The sequence below is a fragment of the Thalassophryne amazonica genome, chromosome 2, assembly GCF_902500255.1.
Source record: "Thalassophryne amazonica chromosome 2, fThaAma1.1, whole genome shotgun sequence".
Classification (NCBI taxonomy): domain Eukaryota; kingdom Metazoa; phylum Chordata; class Actinopteri; order Batrachoidiformes; family Batrachoididae; genus Thalassophryne; species Thalassophryne amazonica.
Genome location: NC_047104.1, coordinates 6,323,328 through 6,344,827, shown reverse-complemented (window position 1 = coordinate 6,344,827; position 21,500 = coordinate 6,323,328). Strand labels below are relative to the sequence as shown.

General features: G+C 41.1%; 1 protein-coding gene across 1 annotated transcript; it reads left to right on the top strand.

The window, feature by feature from the left end:
- The first annotated feature begins 574 nt into the window (after positions 1–574).
- On the top strand, positions 575–16,270 carry tipin (timeless interacting protein). The gene is made up of 8 exons (XM_034160677.1): positions 575–628; positions 2,997–3,141; positions 4,244–4,346; positions 10,792–10,867; positions 10,954–11,076; positions 11,328–11,391; positions 13,355–13,561; positions 15,477–16,270. The coding sequence occupies exons 2-8, from the start codon at positions 3,006–3,008 to the stop codon at positions 15,695–15,697; spliced, it is 930 nt and encodes a 309-aa protein (XP_034016568.1). The 5' UTR covers positions 575–628; positions 2,997–3,005; the 3' UTR covers positions 15,698–16,270.
- Positions 16,271–21,500: the final 5,230 nt, after the last annotated feature.

The window sequence follows — 21,500 nt, the reverse complement described above, 5'->3', positions numbered from 1 at the left end:
CGTGTACTGTCAACATGTTAGCCGACAAACTTTAAATAAAGATGCAAAGACTGCCTTTATAATTCTTGACACTTCTGGAACACACCTTGGTGATGTCTTGGCCATGCAAATGCAAGGGAAATGCCAAATACGTTGATGTTTGCAGTGACTAAAGTCTATTTTATAGCATCTCGAAAATCCCGCTGTGGTTAAAGCAAGATCTTGGCATAATATGCCGATTCATCATCATCGCCTTGCTGGTAAGGTTTGGACGAGTGTGTGTGTGTATGTATGTATACCTACACTGCATAATTTTAAGATTTAGAAACACACTTTTTGAGTTCCACTCTAGTTGCCCCAATACCCATATTTTCAATTTTCAATTGTCCAGAGTCATTTGAGCACTGAGATGGTTGATTGCTTACAGTGTTTTAATATGACTAAGGTTGTTTCAAGAAAAAAAGGAAAAAAAAGTGAAGTTGAAATTCTCGTGCACTCTTAGTTATTTGTGCTATTTATCCTAGTCAACTTTTGTGATTGCACTCCAGTCCAAAAGGTGGCGGTAATGCACATCAACGATGTCGTTCGCCAGCACAATAAAAACGGCAGAAGTGTTTCTCGCTCAGTGAGGACGACAAATTTCAGTCTGGTATGTTCTTTTAGTTCTATTTCATTTCATTTCATTTTATCACCAATTTGACATCTTAGCAATTATCGTCATTTTAGTACATTTAGTTAGAACGTCTTAGATTTTATAGCCACTAAACAGCACGGTGGTCTCGCTTCTCTGCAGCCGATAGCGATTAAGTATTTTCTTCACGCCTTCATTACACCGTGTCATAAATGTTACTTTCATGCTGTTTGTGTGAATAGCGTGGCAAAAGTGCGACTTTTTAAGCTTCGTGCGTACAGTTAAAACGATAAGAACTCTAATTTGCCGCTTTAAGAGTTGACATAATCTCGCGAGAACTGTGTTGCCAGATCTTCACATACACAACAAGCATGTTTTGGTCGCATAAAAGTTATTATTTCACAGACATTATGATCAACATTCTGTCTGGTCGACGGTAATTAATGCAGAAACTTCACAGTTAGTACAGATGTTCCATATGTTACAGCAGAGTTTGTAGTTTTTAAATAATACAGTGGGATGATGACAGCTGCTATAATTCAATTAAATGACATTTAACTAATCATCAAACTACTCAGTCATGTCTTTTTTCCTCCTGTCCTGGGAACATACTTATTTGCGTGTATGTCAAAAAATGTAGAAGAGTGAGTGGCTTAGGCCATAATAGACATCTAGTATAGGCAATGACACAAAAACCATCAACAAAGTGGCTCGTGAAGCTCCCCGTATCACGCTATCTCATACTGCATCCGATCAACTTCATCGGTGATGCAACATAAACATCATCATCTTAATGGTTTTCTTTGCATTGATCTGATATCAGTGACCCCACAGAGGGGAAATGTTTGAGTTTCTCATGACTTACTTAAAACGGATACAAACTGTTTTCAAGGAAATAAGTCCAGCAGACCTGATTCAACCCACTTGGACCCCGTTAGGGATGGGCCGATCCGATCCAATATCGGTATCGGGTTCTGATACCAATTCAAATTTCCGATACAACGTCCAGATTTTTCCGATCCAGGAGCCACGTGTGTTGTGTTTTATTTATTTATTTATTTTTGTTTTTTTTTCCCCCCTGCTGAAACGTCTTTCAGTCCACAGCCAGGCAGCAGGTGGTCATTAATATAAGCAGCACTGGAGCTGGCTAATTTTTTTTTATCACACGTGCACTGTGTCCGCAAAGCAAGACAGCAACGTGCAATGTTTGCAAAGCCATTGTACCGGGAGGCAGAAGCTCCGTCGTGACCTAAAGTGCCACGTTAAAGGAGCATGAGGGTTTGTTTTAGCCGTGGGACAGAAAGACAAAAGTAGCCAACGGGAAGGGTGCAACTATTTACCCAGACTGACTCCAAATGTATGACTAAATTAAGTACTTTTACTTATTTTTTTGGTGGTTTCTTGTTGCACCTCTGTGATTATCGAGATGAAGAGGGATGTCATGGTTTTTTTAGGAGTTTCAAGTTCAGAACCTTGGTGTTATGCATGAACTGTAATGTTCGGTACTTTAAATCAATGGATCTCGTTCTAATAGCAGTTTTGTAGCTTTCTTACAGTACTGCATCAGTCTAAAGGTGTAACGATACATGTATTTGTATTGAACCGTTTCGGTACGGGACTTTCAGTTTGGTACGGTACAGGGCTGTTCACGTTGCATTTGTTTACATTCACTGTTGCGAACTTGGTGACTTTCTCGCTAAATCTGGTGACTTTCCAAACCCTCTTGGCGACTTATTTTTTTCAGAGGCGACTAGCGACAAATCTAGCTACTTTTCCTGGCGTTACCGGAGACTTCTGATATTTGGTGACTGAAAGTGAAAGTCTCTCTTGTCACCACGCGGCAGCGGATCTTCCTTTCCTCTGCTGCAGCAGCCTGTAAAGCACTGTTCTCAAAGTGTTCTCAAAGTGTAATTTGCACACTGAATAGACATAACCTTCAAAAAAGTCAAAACACCTCTAGAATCTCAAATCCAGCTAGCAAGTCCTTAAAGCCATTAGTTTGACAAACAGTGAAATTAACCCACAAATCAGGGTCATCGGTGGATGTCTTTTTCCATCTGTTACTGGTGACAGCAAAGTGGCAACCATCTGTACGTCCAAACCACACACAGGTCACAATGTCTGGAGTGAGAAAGGTGACCCACAGGTTAGATTGAAAAGAAAAAAATCTGTTATTTAAATGTATTTATTGCCTTTTTTGTAATTATTCTGCTGACTTATTTGCTGTCACCTGCATTTTACTTTTTAAAGAGTGCGCATTATTTGGTCTTCTGAGATGTGACGTGTGCTGTTTATTAGGATGAAGGCAGGAAGAACAAACACTTTGCCACAAAACCCCAAAAATATCTTATTGTCTGATACAGCTGTTAACATGTTTTCTTGACAGAGACACACCATGTATGGCCCACAGGAAAATGGCCTACATGACCTTTCAGATGATGACCACCCAGATAGTGATGTTTTCCTTCCTCTGCCACCTCCTCATTCCCCAGGCCAGGGAGGTCCAGAGGAGGGAGGCCCGTTTGCAGATGGTAAGAAATTGCATGTAGACTGCCGTCCCTCCAGTACCGCTTGTCCGCGAGAATGTGCTCCAGTTGAGTGTAACGTCATCAGCGCATAAGCCTCTATATCAGAATGACAGTGACGACAGACTGGAGGTTGTTGCTGTTATGAATAGCTTCTTTTCACACCCAGGGAGTTGATACTGAGTGTGGATCTCCCAGGGAGGAATCCAACCTGCAGCCCCAGCTCATCTTTGCTGGTACCACCAGTTGTTAACATTACATACATTTGGAACAGTGAAACAAGAGTGGTGCAAACACGGCTCATGTCTCTCTCTGCTGCTTAAATATGTCAGTTTGTCCCATCCTGCTCTGTCATCACTTAGTTGGGTCCATATGTATTTGGACAGTAGCTCAGATGTGATTGAAGTGTTGACTTTAAGCTTTAATTCAAAGGGTTTGACAGAAATATTGCTTTAACCATTCAGAAATTAAAGCAATTTTTATTTGCAGATTCAATTTTCAGAGGCCAGAAGTAATTGTTCAGTTGCTTGTTTGTCATTAGGTAATCGTGAAATACAATAGAATGAGATGGTCTGGACATGTGCAGAGGAGGGACCCAGGGTATATAGGGAGAAGGATGCTGAGGATGGAGCCACCAGGCAGGAGGAGAAGAGGGAGGACAAAGAGGAGGTTTATGGATGTGCTGAGGGAGGACATGCAGGTGGTTGGTAAGACAGAGGAAGATACAGAGGACAGGGTTAGATGAAGACTCTTTACCTGCTGTGGCGCCCCCCTAATGGTAACAGCCAAAGGAAGAAGAAGATCCGTGTGGTGTCTCATTTATATGTGCATGACCAGTGCATGGGTGCCTCAGTGTTGACGACCCTAGTGGCTGGAGAAAGCCAAGGACACGCCCACATTTCACCCAGCTGCAGCAGATGGACCAGTGGTTGCCATCCAGGGCCCCCGGTGGTTCTGTGGTGTTGTGGACTCAGCAGCAGCACGTTCTCCCAGACTTGACTTGAGCATCCACATCAGTCAGCTGCAGCCTTTCTGTTGGAAATCTGAAGCACTTACGTTGTGGCTCTGCTGCAGAGTGTTGATGTGATCTGTGGTGTTACTGATGCAGGCGAGGAGGGAGGAGGAGGAGGAGAAGTGTCCAAACTGGCTGAAGTTCCTGCTCTGAAACGAAAAGGTGTGAGGAGGCCACAGCCCAAGCTGGACTCTGAAAGGTATCACAAATTTCAAACAGTGTCTGGTAATAAAGTACAGTTCATTGAGGATCAGATTGGGCGTCATTCTGCGTTACTCCATTTGTAAGTGGTTTTATCTTCATACAGCCACTAAAGAGCTGAAGTTGCCTCAGAAATGATACAATACAAGACATGGAGAAATTTGTGTTAACTTGCCAGTTTTAGATGAATTATTCACTGAAACACAGACAGCAGATTTGATAGTTTGTGTTCTGTTAAAACGATAATTATTTGTTTATTAGTCTGTCTACAAGTAATAGTCCAGTCATTTTTAGGAAAAAGTTCTTATTACAGCTGTTGCAGAATAATGACTTTCTGACCAGCTGCAGACATTCATCTTAAATTTGAGGGTGTTTACATCAAAAATTTTGTGAGTTTATTTTATGAATAATTAGTTTTACTTTTTATTTATACTGTAGGTATGTAGATAGATAGCATTTTTTATTTTTTTTAATATAGATTTTATGTCTGTTTGCTGTGATGTAAAGCATTTTTATGGTAAAACCAAAGCCAAGTTTCCACATTGTGGTCAACAAAGTTTTCATATATAACTATATATGACATTATTTTATGTGGTTGCTGAGGACATTTGGCTGTTCTTGTGTTTCTCGGGAAGCTATATGTTATTCCTTAATTTTTCTTATTAAAAAAAAAGCAGATATAAGATCTGGAGCACATGTTACATTTGGAATCTGTTGCTATTGTTATTATTTATTACTCGGTCATTTTATTTTTATTTATTTTTGATTAATCAATCATATATTTGGTGCCTAAAACGGTGAAAACTTTGAGTTGGGGCTTCCCACATCTAAAGCCTTGGTCCCATCAAATAATAAAACCAGAAATTTTAGTGATTATTTGAATAATGATCCATGTATAAATCTATCACGTATCTGCTATGAAGAAGCCTCTAAGTGCCTCTCTGTACCTCACGTCTGCCAGGTAGCCTCTAGTGAGCCACGTCCAGCCTTGAGTGACTTGTGTCGCTGCATATGATCCATGTAATGTGACATCATTGGTGCATGTTTAGGCATGGGTTTGGGCCAACGTCCCAGCCCTCCCACACTTGTTCCTTTTAAAGTGTGGGTTTTCAATTCACAGCATCCATTAAGATGATGTCACATTTTTTAAACGCAGTCCAAAAAAACACTCCTGTACAATCCGGCTGGTGTACTCATCCGTGCATCAGGCTGCAGTTCACCTGTGTTACAGAGTCATTAAATACAGACGTTCTGCGTGTGCACCCAGCTCTCTGTGACCAAAAAAAGACACCACAATGAGGTCGCCACTTTAATTATATGCACCTGCAACTGTGTGGATCACCCCCCCTCCAAAAAATAAAAGTGATCCACACACACAAAACCCATCCATAACCAGACCAGCTAGCTGGTTAGTTCTAGCCTTGTTAGCCAAATATTCTGATTGTTGAATAACTGGACTACTAAAAAAACATGCTATGTGTCTCATGTGTCTCATTATTTATCCTTCATTATTTGGTGGGACCAGGGCTGAAAGAAAGCACCTCCCAATGTCTTTATTTTGTCCACGTCCCAAAGATACTCAGTTTATTGTCCCAGAGGAGAAAATAAATCAGAAAATATTCACATTTAAGAAGGTGAAATAAGAGAATTTTGACATTTTTAATAAATGACTCAAAATGATTAATAGATTATCATAATAGTTGGTTGGACTTTGTTGGTGTTGAACCTCTACTGGTGGTTGGCTCTCACTGCGGTATTCTATCACTTCCTGTTCCGGAGCACAGCGGTGTTTTGCTCTATCTGTTAGCTGTTTAATCTGCGCAGTTAGATTGATCTAGTTAACTAGATAACGATTTGTTTCACAGTGTAATCTTCACGTGCCTTAACTAAAGCACTCCCTCTGCTGAATCACCTCTAAATTATTTACACATTATTCACTTTGCGTGTTTTTAGGAATCCACTAGCTTAGCGCAGCTACTAGCTCTTAGCCGGTTTAGCATGGCGGCTTCTGTCTCTCCCGCACTTTTCTGCTCTGGGTGTTAAATATTTAGTTATTCCTCGGCCTCCTAAGTAATGGTACTTGTAATAAGTGTAGCTTATTCGTAGCTTTGGAGGCCAGGCTGGGCGAATTGAAGACTCGGCTCCGCACCTTGGAAAAAACTACAGCTAGCCAGGCCCCTGTAGTCGGTGTGGACCAAGGTAGCTTAGCTGCCATTAGATCCCTTCCAGCAGATCCCGAGCAGCCGGGAAAGCAGGCCGACTGGGTTACTGTGAGGAGGAAGCGTAGCCCTAAACAGAAGCCTCGTGTACACCACCAACCCGTTCACATTTCTAACCGTTTTTCCCCACTCCACGACACACCCGCCGAGGATCAAACTCTGGTTATTGGCGACTCTGTTTTGAGAAATGTGAAGTTAGTGACACCAGCAACCATAGTCAATTGTCTTCTGGGGGCCAGAGCAGGCGACATTGAAGGAAATTTGAAACTGCTGGCTAAGGCTAAGCATAAATTTGGTAAAATTGTAATTCACGTCGGCAGTAATGACACCCGGTTACGCCAATCGGAGGTCACTAAAATTAACATTGAATCGGTGTGTAACTTTGCAAAAACAATGTCGGACTCTGTAGTTTTCTCTGGGCCCCTCCCCAATCGGACCGGGAGTGACATGTTTAGCCGCATGTTCTCCTTGAATTGATGGCTGGCAGAGTGGTGTCCAAAAAATGAGGTGGGCTTCATAGATAATTGGCAAAGCTTCTGGGGAAAACCTGGTCTTGTTAGGCGAGACGGCATCCATCCCACTTTGGATGGAGCAGCTCTCATTTCTAGAAATCTGGCCAATTTTCTTAAATCCTCCAAACCGTGACTATCCAGGGTTGGGACCAGGAAGCAGAGTTGTAGTCTTACACGCCTCTCTGCAGCTTCTCTCCCCCTGCCATCCCCTCATTACCCCATCCCCGTAGAGACGGTGCCTGCTCCCAGACTACCAATAACCAGCAAAAATCTATTTAAGCATAAAAATTCAAAAAGAAAAAATAATATAGCACCTTCAACTGCACCACAGACTAAAACAGTTAAATGTGGTCTATTAAACATTAGATCTCTCTCTTCTAAGTCCCTGTTAGTAAATGATATAATAATGGATCAACATATTGATTTATTCTGCCTTACAGAAACCTGGTTACAGCAGGATGAATATGTTAGTTTAAATGAGTCAACACCCCCGAGTCACACTAACTGCCAGAACACTCATAGCACGGGCCGAGGCGGAGGATTAGCAGCAATCTTCCACTCCACCTTATTAATTAATCAAAAACCCAGACAGAGCTTTAATTCATTTGAAAGCTTGTCTCTTAGTCTTGTCCATCCAAATTGTAAGTCCCAAAAAACAGTTTTATTTGTTGTTATCTATCGTCCTCTTGGTTCTTACTGTGAGTTTCTCTGTGAATTTTCGGACCTTTTGTCTGACTTAGTGCTTAGCTCAGATAAGATAATTATAGTGGGCGATTTTAACATCCACACAGATGCTGAGAATGACAGCCTCAACTCTGCATTTAATCTATTGTTAGACTCGATTGGCTTTGCTCAAAATGTAAATGAGTCCACCCACCACTTTAATCATACCTTAGATCTTGTTCTGACTTATGGTATGGAAATTGAAGACTTAACAGTATTCCCTGAAAACCCCCCTTCTGTCTGATCATTTCTTAATAACATTTACATTTACTCTGATGGACTACCCAGTAGTGGGGAATAAGTTTCATTACTGTAGAAGTCTTTCAGAAAGCGCTGTAACTAGGTTTAAGGATATGATTCCTTCTTTATGTTCTCCAATGCCATATACCAACACAGGGCAGAGTAGCTACCTAAACTCTGTGAGTGAGATAGATTATCTCGTCAATAGTTTTATATCCTCATTGAGGACAACTTTGGATGCTGTAGCTCCTCTGAAAAAGAGAGCCTTAAATCAGAAGTGCCTGACTCCGTGGTATAACTCACAAACTCACAGCTTAAAGTAGATAACCCGTAAGTTGGAGAGGAAATGGTATCTCACTAATTTAGAAGATCTTCACTTAGCCTGGAAAAAGAGTCTGTTGCTCTATAAAAAAGCCCTCCGTAAAGCTAGGACATCTTACTACTCATCACTAATTGAAGAAAATAAGAACAACGCCAGGTTTCTTTTCAGCACTGTAGCCAGGCTGACAGAGTCAGAGCTCTATTGAGCCGAGTATTCCTTTAACTTTAACTAGTAATGACTTCATGATTTTCTTTGCTAATAAAATTTTAACTATTAGAGAAAAAATTGCTCATAACCATCCCAAAGACATATCGTTCTCTTTGGCTGCTTTCAGTGATGCCAGTATTTGGTTAGACTCTTTCTCTCAGATTGTTCTGTGTGAGTTATTTTCATTAGTTACTTCCTCCAAACCATCAACATGTCTGTTAGACCCCATTCCTACCAGGCTGCTCAATGAAGCCCTACCATTAATTAATGCTTCGATCTTAAATATGATCAATCTGTCTTTATTAGTTGGCTATGTACCACAGGCTTTTAAGGTGGCAGTAATTAAACCATTACTTAAAAAGCCATCACGTGACCCAGCTATCTTAGCTAATTATAGGCCAATCTCCAACCTTCCTTTTCTCTCAAAAATTCTTGAAAGGGTAGTTGTAAAACAGCTAACTGATCATCTGCAGAGGAATGGTCTATTTGAAGAGTTTCAGTCAGGGTTTAGAATTCATCATAGTACAGAAACAGCATTAGTGAAGGTTACAAATGATTTTCTTATGGCCTCGGACAGTGGACTCATCTCTGTGCTTGTTCTGTTAGACCTCAGTGCTGCTTTTGATACTGTTGACCATAAAATTTTATTACAGAGATTAGAACATGCCATAGGTATTAAAGGCACTGCGCTGCGGTGGTTTGAATCATATTTATCTAATAGATTACAATTTGTTCATGTAAATGGGGAATCTTCTTCACAGACTAAGGTTAATTATGGAGTTCCACAAGGTTCTGTGCTAGGACCAATTTTATTCACTTTATACATGCTTCCCTTAGGCAGTATTATTAGACAGCATTGCTTAAATTTTCCATTGTTACGCAGATGATACTCAGCTTTATCTATCCATGAAGCCAGAGGACACACACCAATTAGCTAAACTGCAGGATTGTCTTACAGACATAAAGACATGGATGACCTCTAATTTCCTGCTTTTAAACTCAGATAAAACTGAAGTTATTGTACTTGGCCCCACAATCTTAGAAACATGGTGTCTAACCAGATCCTTACTCTGGATGGCATTACCTTGACCTCTAGTAATACTGTGAGAAATCTTGGAGTCATTTTTGATCAGGATATGTCATTCAATGCGCATATTAAACAAATATGTAGGACTGCTTTTTTGCATTTGCGCAATATCTCTAAAATTATTAAGGTCTTGTCTCAGAGTGATGCTGAAAAACTAATTCATGCATTTATTTCCTCTAGGCTGGACTATTGTAATTCATTATTATCAGGTTGTCCTAAAAGTTCCCTGAAAAGCCTTCAGTTAATTCAAAATGCTGCAGCTAGAGTACTGACAGGGACTAGAAGGAGAGAGCATATCTCACCCATATTGTCTTCTCTTCATTGGCTTCCTGTTAATTCTAGAATAGAATTTAAAATTCTTCTTCTTACTTATAAGGTTTTGAATAATCAGGTCCCATCTTATCTTAGGGACCTCATAGTACCATATCACCCCAATAGAGCGCTTTGCTCTCAGACTGCAGGCTTACTTGTAGTTCCTAGGGTTTGTAAGAGTAGAATGGGAGGCAGAGCCTTCAGCTTTCAGGCTCCTCTCCTGTGGAACCAGCTCCCAATTCAGATCAGGGAGACAGACACCCTCTGTACTTTTAAGATTAGGCTTAAAACTTTCCTTTTTGCTAAAGCTTATAGTTAGGGCTGGATCAGGTGACCCTGAACCATCCCTTAGTTATGCTGCTATAGACTTAGACTGCTGGGGGGTTCCCATGATGCACTGAGTTTCTTTCTCTTTTTGCTCTGTATGCACCACTCTGCATTTAATCATTAGTGATTGATCTCTGCTCTCTTCCACAGCATGTCTTTTTCCTGATTCTCTCCCCTCAGCCCCAACCAGTCCCAGCAGAAGACTGCCCCTCCCTGAGCCTGGTTCTGCTGGAGGTTTCTTCCTGTTAAAAGGGAGTTTTTCCTTCCCACTGTCGCCAAGTGCTTGCTCACAGGGGGTTGTTTTGACAGTTGGTTTTTCTGTAATTATTGTATGGCTTTGCCTTGCAATATGAAGCGCCTTGGGGCAACTGTTTGTTGTGATTTGGTGCTATATAAATGAAATTGATTTGTTTTAATTTAGTAATCATCTGGTCAGTTGTTACAGCTCCCGTTGTTGTTAACGGTCCTGTTTTTTGTTAAATGTTCTCCCTCAGGTTGACCTCAGACAGAGGACTTCCAGCTCTGCGCACACTCTTTGATCATGTTCATTTCAAAGGCAAAGGTCACGAGGTAAGAAGAGTGTGAAGGTGGCAGTGGACCACAGCGGACAGCTGAGGATCCATCATTCTTAGTGTTTCCAGCTTTTGTTTCACCAGGCGGAGGATCTGCTGCTGCTGATGCAGAAGATGGAGAACTGGGCCCACAGGTTGTACCCCAAACTGCAGTTTGAAGATTTTATTGACAAAGTGGAAAAGCTGGGCAGCAAGAAAGACGTGCAGGTAGGACAAAGGAGTCACTCTCATCTTCTCACTGTACATTTAAATAAATGGCTGTGTGATTTCTCTCGGCTTTGCTCCAGGAAGTGAAGTACGGTGGCCAGATTTCACGTTAAGCTACTCTCGATGCGCTTACATCACAAAGCCACGTGTACAGTGAGGCTCTTTGAGGTGGTGGAGGGAAAGTGTCCAAAGTGGTGGCAGCCACTCACTAGCTGTGCGACTTAAACGGACTTCTCGTTTTTATTTTGCAGACTTGTCTGAAGAGAATACGGCTGGATATGCCGCTGACGCATGACGATTTCATTGATAATCCCGGTAAGAGATGAAGTCCATGATCTTTAAATGTTGCTGTGTGGGATATTGTCACATTTCATTACCATCTTGGAAAAAAAACGCTTTTGTGTAACTTTAATCTGCTTGCAATCTCATCTTGTCGATTGTGTTTATTCTGGACAAACCCTCCAAGATGTCACCTGCAGGTTTTCTGAAGCGCAAGTTTGTCACTCACACAGGGCTCCAAATGTGAAGAGGTCAAGACCGGTGTGACAGGGGCTGAAGGAATTACCAAACAAGCTAAACTAAAGCTAACAGGCAAAGCATTGTTCGGGTGTTTGAATAATGCATGTTTTTGTCAAGCAGTAAACTTTGATGGCCTCAGGTGAAGCCTTACAGGAAGAAGAAAAAGTTGTAGTTCCTTGACTGGCCCCTAGAGGCTGGCTCTAAAACAGCACATTCCCACAGGAGTCCATGTTAAAATGTCCAATTTTAGAGCAGAAACAAACATGTTTACAGCCTGGTACAAAAAATGGTTTTAGCCTCTATAGATAGTTTCCTTCTCCATGACAAATGTATAGGGAATTTTTTTTCTTCTAGTTTCTTAGTTTAACACATTTAAAGCCATAACGTTCTGTGTACTTGTGGGCGTGGTCGCTTTGAGGACAGACTTGCGCATCTCTGCCTCTCACTGTGACTGTAGTTCAGAGTCCGCTCATTGTGGTTTCTAGCTGTTGTGGGAGCTTGGTGTGTTTTGAGTATTTTATTACAAACATCTGGAATAGTCTGGCTTCTTGTAGTGGAACATCCAAATGGATCATCTAAGATGTGTCTGCTGCAATATTTGCGTTGAGTTAATGTTGTTTGCTGACAGCGTTAGCGCTTTTATAGCAGTTATCTGTAGCCTACTCTCAGGCCCCATTAATGCATGATTACTGAGAGAATAAGCAGCTCACAATTTTTAATGTCCACATCACAGCCAACCATTTAGCAGAAACACTGCACAGTCCCCAAAAATATGATTGAATAAACAGGTTAGCCAGTTAGCTTAGGTGGTTTGAACTCAAATAGAGGGGCGCGTTCAGGCTTCTTCCATCACACTCAGCCATCCAGGCTCCACCCCTTTATGCATTAATGGATCCATCGTAATGTAGCCAAAATCAGCGCTGCTAACATGGCGATTCCCAGATACGGGCTTCATATCAGCTGTTCTGGGTCTCAAATATATATGTTTAAAGGTGTCTGGAACAGAGCTTCAAGTCTCTTGAACTGCATGAAGACGATGGAAATGTGGACTGTGTCATTAGAGTCTGAACCAGAGCGTGAACGGTCTGATGATGAAATGGACTTTATTGTTCTGGTCTGAACGAACAAGAGCAGATGGATTCACTGATCTGTGCACACAGATCTGCGCAGCGAATCGGACCTCGCGCTTCTCTTTCCAGCTTCTCCAGGGCTCGGCGCTGCAGAACTCTGCTCCAGCGCTGACTCCTGGAACACAGAGCCGACTCCAGAACATACAAATAATTTTTTTTTTTTTTCAAGCCATTTAATATCAGTACTGGCAGTTGGAGGAAATTGTTGTTTGAGCTGTTGAGGGCAGCTTGTTTGTGTTGACAGGAAATCATGAATAAGAGGTCAAAATGCAGACTTTGAAATCAGGTAATTGGTGCAGCAATTACAGCAGATTTTAGATGGGGGGGGGGGGGTCTCTCCACATGTGGTCAGAGGGTTTTCTTCTGCTTTCATGTGCAGTTCACGCTTAAGGTTTTGGCTGTTGGATTGGATTGTTTTGGGTTTTTTTTGGCGTGTTTCTCTGGCAGCAGTAACTCTCTGGACTTCACAGTAACATACTTGAAATGGACTCAAACCCGGGGCTTTTTTTCCCCTGTTCAATGATTCATGAAGTAATGAGACAACTGTAGACTGCTGATTTGGAGCTGCTTCGTGAATTGTTGTGTTTTAGTTGGTTTGCAGAATTAGTTTAATCTTTGTTTTGGTCTAGGTGAGGACGAGGTGTCTCCTGAGGCCAACATCTTTGGTGATCCAGAACCCTTTGGTGACCAAAGCTTACCTGATGACCCACCAAGGCCGGCCCACTCCACCCCGGCTGCGGCTGGCCCCGCCCTCAGTGAGGAGCAGCGTGAACGCATGGAGCTGAACAGACGGCGGGCTCTGGAGAGGAGGCTCGCTCGCCAACAGCAGCAAACCGGTGAGAGGAATGCCACCAGCCGTGCTCGTCTCCTCGTACACAAGGCGCAGCTGGTTAGCAGTAGCACTTTAAAAACTTGTACTGTTTTGGCATCCCCAACCTCTAGTGCTCCCTAGAGGTTAAATGACGAGGAATGTAATGATATACTTAATTCAGAGTTCATGATACAGTTTTCTTACGTTTGTTTATTTATATATACAGTTGTTTGCAAAAAGTTGAGCACCCCTGATAATTTTCATATATCATATAGCAGACGAACACACTGATATTTGAGAAGTAAAATGAAGTTTCTAGTATTTACACAAAGTGTGCAATAATTATTTAAACAAATTGGGCAGGTGCATAAATTTGGGCACTCTTGTCATTTTATTGATTTGAATACATTTAGCACTAATTATTGGAAGACAAAATTGGTTTGGTAAGCTCATTGACCCTTAACCTCCTTGCACAGGCGAATCCAATCATGAGAAAGGGTATTTAAGGTGGCCATTTGCAAATGTTTCCCCTCTTTGCATCTCTTCTAATGAGTGGCAACATGGGAGCCTCTAAACAACTCTCAAATGACCTGAAAACAAAGATTGTTCAACATCATGGTTTAGGGGAAGGATATAAAAAGCTATCTGAGATTTCAGCTGTCAGTTTCCACTCTGAGGAACATAGTGAGGAAATGGAAAACCACATGAAAATGAAATATAAATATATTGCCAGGCCGTTGACTTAAAGTTGTACGGGTTGAAATTCAAGCAATCAGATGCCATGACATATTTGTGACCTATATTCAGTGATGTCATAGATCATGTGGGGGCTTCCCTCAAGCTGCACAAGGATGCTGGGAAGGACACGGCAATAGCTAATCAGAGTAAAGAAAGGCAGCGTGACATCAGCTAGCTTCTCGCTCCAACAAAATATTCCAGTATGATGGGAAATGTTCCAAAACGGCTTATTCCTGTATAAATCTAATATATTTCTCAGATATTTTGTAAAAGTTGGTGAGAAATTAACACCTTTTTAAATCTAAAAATGCTGTTTTTGTAACCAGATAACACCTCTGAAGTGATTTACAGATGTCTTTTTGTTTTGTTTTTTTTTCTCCCCATCTTAGATGTGCATCAAACAAGTGTCAGGTCAAAGGTTATCTCAACACCTCACACATGTACACATGCTTCCTCACAATGGCGTAAGACAGAAAAGGACAATATTCACATTATTTTATTCTTATTATTTATTCAGCCCCAACCAGTCTCAGCAGAAGACTGCCCCTCCCTGAGCCTGGTTCTTCTGGAGGTTTCTTCCTGTTAAAAGGGAGTTTTTCCTTCCCACTGTGGCCAAGTGCTTGCTCATAGGGGGTTGTTTTGACCATTGGGGTTTTTCATAATTATTGTATGGCCTTGCCTTACAATATGGAGCGCCTTGGGGCAACTGTTTGTTGTGATTTGGCGCTATATAAGAAAAAAGTTGATTGATTGATTAAGCATTACACATAGTAAATCAAAAACGCACAATATCCACTGGGGGGCAGCATTCTGTTGCTTGGGAAAGAAAATAATACAACCATGAAATCTTTAACACAGCGATCAGCATATTATTTCTCCAAAATATTTTATCAATATAACTGCTATTTTTACTTTGCTCATTACGTGTTTATTCAAAAAGATCTGCATGATAAAAAGGTGCACTCTGATTGGCTGTCAGCTCTGCTGTTTATACATTTGTATTACATTAATGCATTAATTTCTTGTAAAATATCACCTGCGTCACTCAGCAGCACAGCGCGGGAGTCCGGTCGTCTTTTCCTGAACCGCTGTGTTGCCAAGATGCGTCCTGACTTTGGATTTGGCAGCTTGGTGTACAGTTACATTTGCTTCATGACACATGAAACATGTTTCACTGTGTGTGAACCTCCTTCCCTCCACAGACTCGCAGCCCGTTGACCTGTCGGAGGAGGACTTGTCAGCCGTCGCGACTACACTTGTGCACGGCGGGAGTGATGAGGGAAAGGATGACCAGGTGAAGGAACCGGATTTGGAACCCAGTGAACCTTCACTCACTAACTCTGAGTTTTCCCCTGAACCGCCTCAGCTTGATAAGGCAGAACCCTGCTTCAGCCCTGCTCAGAACCTGGAGGATGGTGACTAGTGCAGCACACACTCTGTGCCAAGCTTGCGAGTCCATCAGCGCTGGCTAAATTTTGAATTGAACCAACAAACTACAGGGTTTTTTTGTTGATGTTGTTGGTCATCAGCACAGACTGACTGTATAAAGACGATTCACATCATCCGGGTGTAACACGCCTACCTTCAAAATGTGGTTTAGTCTTTGGACCCGTGGTGACTCGCTGCTCAGCATATTTGCTGTATGAGTTTCTCCACTTGTTCAGAGCGGAGAGAAAAGCTGTCACTTCCTGTTATCATGGGTTCGTGGTGAGACTTCCTATCGGCATGGTTTAGTGAAATGGGCAGGGCTGGTAACTTGGCAACACAGCGACCGTTCGAGTTTGAGTATTACTGCAAGTTAATCGCCACGACTGTAGGGTTAAAACAGTCGGTAAAACTGGTAACTGTTAGAACCCCAACATTATCTGCTTGATGACAAGTTCAACAAATGTTTTGAGGCTAGTTAATGTGCCAGTTTGTGATAGCTAGTGTGCCAACTAGCATGCTAGCTGACTTGAGCAGTTGGTGTCTTTTTTTTTTTTTTTGACTGCAATGTATTTCTAGTTGTCTTAATCTTTTTTTGCAGCAATTTTAGCAGAATCTCATGAAATAGTGACATTTCACACGGTAGCTAAGATGATGACGCCTTCTGTTTTGTTCAAGATGAAAACTGTTTTTTTTTTTTTTTTTTTAAGTGTTATCAAAAGGTTAATTGTCAAGTGGTTATTGTGCAGTTAAAATAAATAAATGCTAAGACCTGATAATTGGCTCCAGTTTCAATATTCAGATTACCAAAATGTAAGTCATTCTTCTGGAAATATTTTTATTAAATATTGTGAATATTCTTGAAAAAAATGGTTCATTAATTTTATATTGTGAACCAATAAAAATAATTTATTATAGACTTTTTATAGTAATTTATCAATAAAATGTATTCAGGCTGCTTCTGTCTGTTCAGTTATGAAGATCTGCTTATTTATGTCATTTCATACAACACTAAATATCTGGGATTTTTATTTTTGAGGGTAGGATTTTATTTTATTATTTCTTTTCTGTACACACTTAAAATATCAAACTATAATCATTTTATGCAAAACAATGCTTCAAACAATAATCAGGTAAAACAATTACATTTTATTTATGACTGTTCTCAGGTGAAAGTCTTGTACCTGCAGCACAACTTTATTCTTATTAAAATTGCTCTCAAATAAAATTAAATAAAAAGCACTTTTTTCTTTTCTTTTCTTTTTTTTTTACACAAAAATGGTGGGTTCGTTCAGGTGAAACCTGGGAATGCTGATCTTTGACCCCAGTGACTTTCACATAAATGATTGACCTTGCCAGGCTTCTTCTGGAAGTGCCCTACACACGTGTCAGGATGGGGATGCGACCACTTCTGTTGAGTTCAAGTCAAGATCAAGACCTTAAAGGGCAAGTATGAATCTTTAGAGTAGGCAAGACCCAAAACTAAAAAACAAAACCAAAAAAGATCAAAATCAGGTTAAAAATACAATTAAATTAAATTAGTTAATTGACCTTTGCCCCAGTGCAGCCCTTAAGGGCAGTTCCAGGGTCACCTGTACCCACAGACCAGGGCTGGTAAAAACCATCCAAAGGATGACGGGGGAGACAGATATGACACTCATGACTGACCTTTGAAAATTTGACCTCACCTGTGCAAGTCAGGAGCCCCGCCTATCTGTGTGCGCCAGTGTTGCTGTAAATTGTAAAAAAAACAAACAAATAATTCAAATACATGCTCTTTGACCTCCTTGACCTTTGTCAGTACAAACACTTTTAAAGGCAGTTCCAGTGTTGACCGTCCACATACCAACAGTAGTGGAAATTGGTCAAATAGAGCAGAAGAGCTGGGCAACAAACCTTTGTGATGTCATAAAGGAAGAATGTTAGAGAAAGGAAAGGTTGAGGAAGAGATAAAAGGAATTTTTTTTTATTATTTTTTTTTATGATAATCCTCATCACCACCAAAATTTAAGCAATTTGACCTATGGACTGTTCCTTTTTGAAACACACTCATAACCTTTGATCTCCAAAGATTATGTTTGGGGAAAAGGTAACAAAAACGTTGACTGCATTTTAAGTTACAGTCCAAAAAGAAACAGTGGAGGGGCGGGTTGAGTTTTGTCGCAGCTCCACTGAGCGCCTTCAGAAGCATTTTGTCGCGCAGCGTCAAAAGTGAGGCTTCATCACGTTAATGATGTCACACTTTAGAACCGCCGCCTCAGCAGAAACGAGCACGCGCTCACGTGGGACTCGTTAGTAACAGCGTTCATTGTGTTCAGGAGGTGGGCCTGCGCTGTCAGCACAGCTTTGATAGAGGAGGCTGACCTCTGACCTTTCAGCCCACATTAGTGATAGCTGCTGACCCCGCTGACCTCATTGTGTCTCGGCAAGAAATGACGCCTTTAGTGACAGAAATGAAGCTGAGATACCAACTGGCGTGTTTGCCCAGACGCACCATCGTTAACAATCGAGTGTGAGGCTAAATGACTCTGTAGCGACGTGTCACTGAGGCTGACAGGTGGGCAGAGTGATGGCATTGACCTGCAGCGCTTCGACAGGTCACAGCTCCCAGCAGCACCTCTGCCGAGGCATTAAACACATTGTCTGTTTTAATGACATTCTGAGCCGTTTTTGGACCACTTCTGCACACTTTGAAGAATTTACCCACAAGTCATGGTATTGTTCTGTCAAACACTTGGTCACCATGGCAGCCAGGAACTCTGCATATTGGTGGAAGGTGCACCTAAATGAAGGCAAACCCTGCATGTGCTGAGCAAACATGATGTCATCATGACATCACCAATTCATTCAGTCACAAATATTTTGCTGATTAATATACAAATAATGAATGTTTGAGTTCAATGGTACGACTATTTCATGAGGTGAAAGCTGGAACGTACCATTCTACGAAGTGAAGCTGAGTTGAATGATACGTTCCAGCTTTCACCAAATTAAATATTCGTTCCATTGAAAGAATGTAAAAACATTGATTATTTGTTTAATATAGATCCTTGTCATTTGATATTATATTAATTTCTAAAGAACAGAAAAGGGACTTACATGTTGGTGCATCACTGCAATGACTTTGTGTACTTCCAGAAAAAAGGAGTTTGTGTAAGAGCCTCACTCCAGCGAAAAATCACGTCTGACATCAACGATCCAACATGAACTTTAAATACGAGTCCGAAAATAATTCTGACATCGTCCGCAAGGCCGTGCACCAACTTTGAGTACTTTTAAAAAGAAAAAAAAAAAGACTGTACTTCCTCCGTGCAGCAAAAAAAAAAAAAAATCACACCAAAAATTAGTCCAGCTTTTCATTCTTACTTCCTCCTAACAGCTCTGCCTCCAGACGACACAGTGCAGTGGATTTTGTGTGTGTGTGTGTGTATATATATATATATATAAAATATATAGAGTGCAATGGTACCAAATGTATGGAACTAAAATTGCACTCTAAATGTAATGCAACACAAATGGGACGAATAATCGATGTTACGTGACATACAAAGCACCAATCAAATGACAAGGATCCACTCAGCTGTTATATAATATAAACTTGATATCAGGGCCCCGTTGCATGAAAGTAGGATAAGGGATTAAGCCGGGATTTTGTGGTTACCCTGGATCAATTTATCCATGATCTGGTTGTACAAAAGTAGAAAGTGGTTTATGTTATGGCACAAGACACCATGGAGATCTATTCTGTGGAGCCGTCCTGCTCCAGACCAGGCTGAGTGCCAGCATCTATTTAATCCTGTGAAACCCCAAAACGTGAATTAGCTGCAAATGGTGAATTATCCATGAACCACGAATACTGAAAAATATCTCCCGACACATGAATGTACATGTCGCAAAAAGGGAATTTCTCCACGATTTGGTGTACCACGATTTGTGAGAGCTGTGTTGATGTTTTGTGGGATATTTTATTCACAGTTTGCAACAAAATTATTAACAGTTCGTGGATATTCATGGCTTGCATAAATTTTCATTAATGATTTGCAGAGAATTAACGATTTGTAGCTGATTTACGTTTTTGGGGTCAACAACCACCAATAGTTGTTACTCTCCAAACTACAACATTATCACATTCAGCTCGACCCACTGTCACTATTTAAACACCTGTGATCAATAATTCCAATCATTTTAGATAAACAATGATATATATATATATATATATTTAAAAATATATAAAATCAGTCAGCACACACACACTCACTTGCCTTCATAGAGTCTAATGATACTTGCAGAGGAGCAAACACAAGATAAGAGTAACTTAATTTTGTTCCTCCCTCCCAGAAACTGTACCACATCTTTTTTGGTATTTCTCATTTACCAAGAACTTCTGGAAGGACATTACCCCTTTCATAACAACTGACTTTTATTAAGACTACAATGTTTTATGAACATATTTTTTTTTTCTTTCAAAAGACAATGCAATAGAAAATGAAGTTTATATTATCAATCAATTATTATGGCAAAGTTTTACATACACAAATGTAAATTCTCAAAAACCCTCATTCTCTATCTTTTATAAGGAATTAGAAATTTATATGAACAGTATTGAACCCTTTACAAATACAAAGGCTGTAAAAACATTATGTATGAAATGTACATAATTTGTCATTTTATTTTTATTGTCAGCGCCTGGCAATTTTTTGTTCAGCTGTGTAAATGCACAGTATGTGTTGTGCAACTTTTCAATCAATTAAAAAAGAAAACCTGCAGTTTGAGGGGAAGAGAACTGAAAACTGAAAAATCCGGGTGTCTTCTCATCCTGGTTTGGTCTCTGTGCAACCGATTGAGCCAGAACGCTCCAGTTTTGGATACGATGATCCCCGCTCAGTCTGATCCTGGATGTCTGAATCCTATGTTTTGTGCAGTGGGGCCCTCCCTGCTCTGTAGCTCTGTAAAGTAAGTCCCTTCGGCTGCTCCCTTGTTTGCACTCAGGGTCGCCACAGCAAATTCAAGGTGGATGTTGGATTGGCACAGGTTTTATGCCAGATGCCCTTCCTGACGCAACTCCACATGGAGAAATGTGGCAGGGGTGGGATTTGAACCGGGAACCTTAGTTTTTTTTATTATTATTACTAACCTTACTGATCCTCTCCAAGAGGCCAGAGCCACGATGGTGTTCAAATCAGGCGGAAAACCTAAAGTTAAAGGTTTCAAAACAGCACTCAATTAAAACACAACGAAAAAGGCCAAGTGTGCACCGCACTGAAGAACATGCAGTGGTGTTTAATCATGGAGGTAGTATTTTTGTTTTTAAAAGTCAGCCGTGACCTTTGGACAAACACTTGTTCTCGACCAAAGGTGGATGCAAGAGGCTTTGCAGAGGAAACCTACAACTTGAGGCTGAACTGCACAGTAATATGCAGCTGCAAATGTGAAATATAGACTTTATGCACCAGACTGTCATTAGTGCTTACATTAGATATCACTCATCTTCAACCACTTTTCTGTGTTCGGGTAATGGGGCAACAGCTCCAGACTTCCCTTTCCTGGGCTACATTGACCACCTCTGACTGGGGGATCCTGAGGTTTTCCCAGACCAGTGTGGAGATATAATCTCTCCACCTAGTCCTTGGTCTTCCCTGGGGTCTCCTACCAGATGGATGTGCCTGGAACACCTCCCTTGGGAGGCGCCCAGGAGGCATCCTTACCAGATGCCCGAACCACCTCAGCTGGCCCCTTTCAACACGAAGGAGCAGTGAGTCTACTCTGAGCTCCCCACGGATGACCGAACGTCTCACCCTATC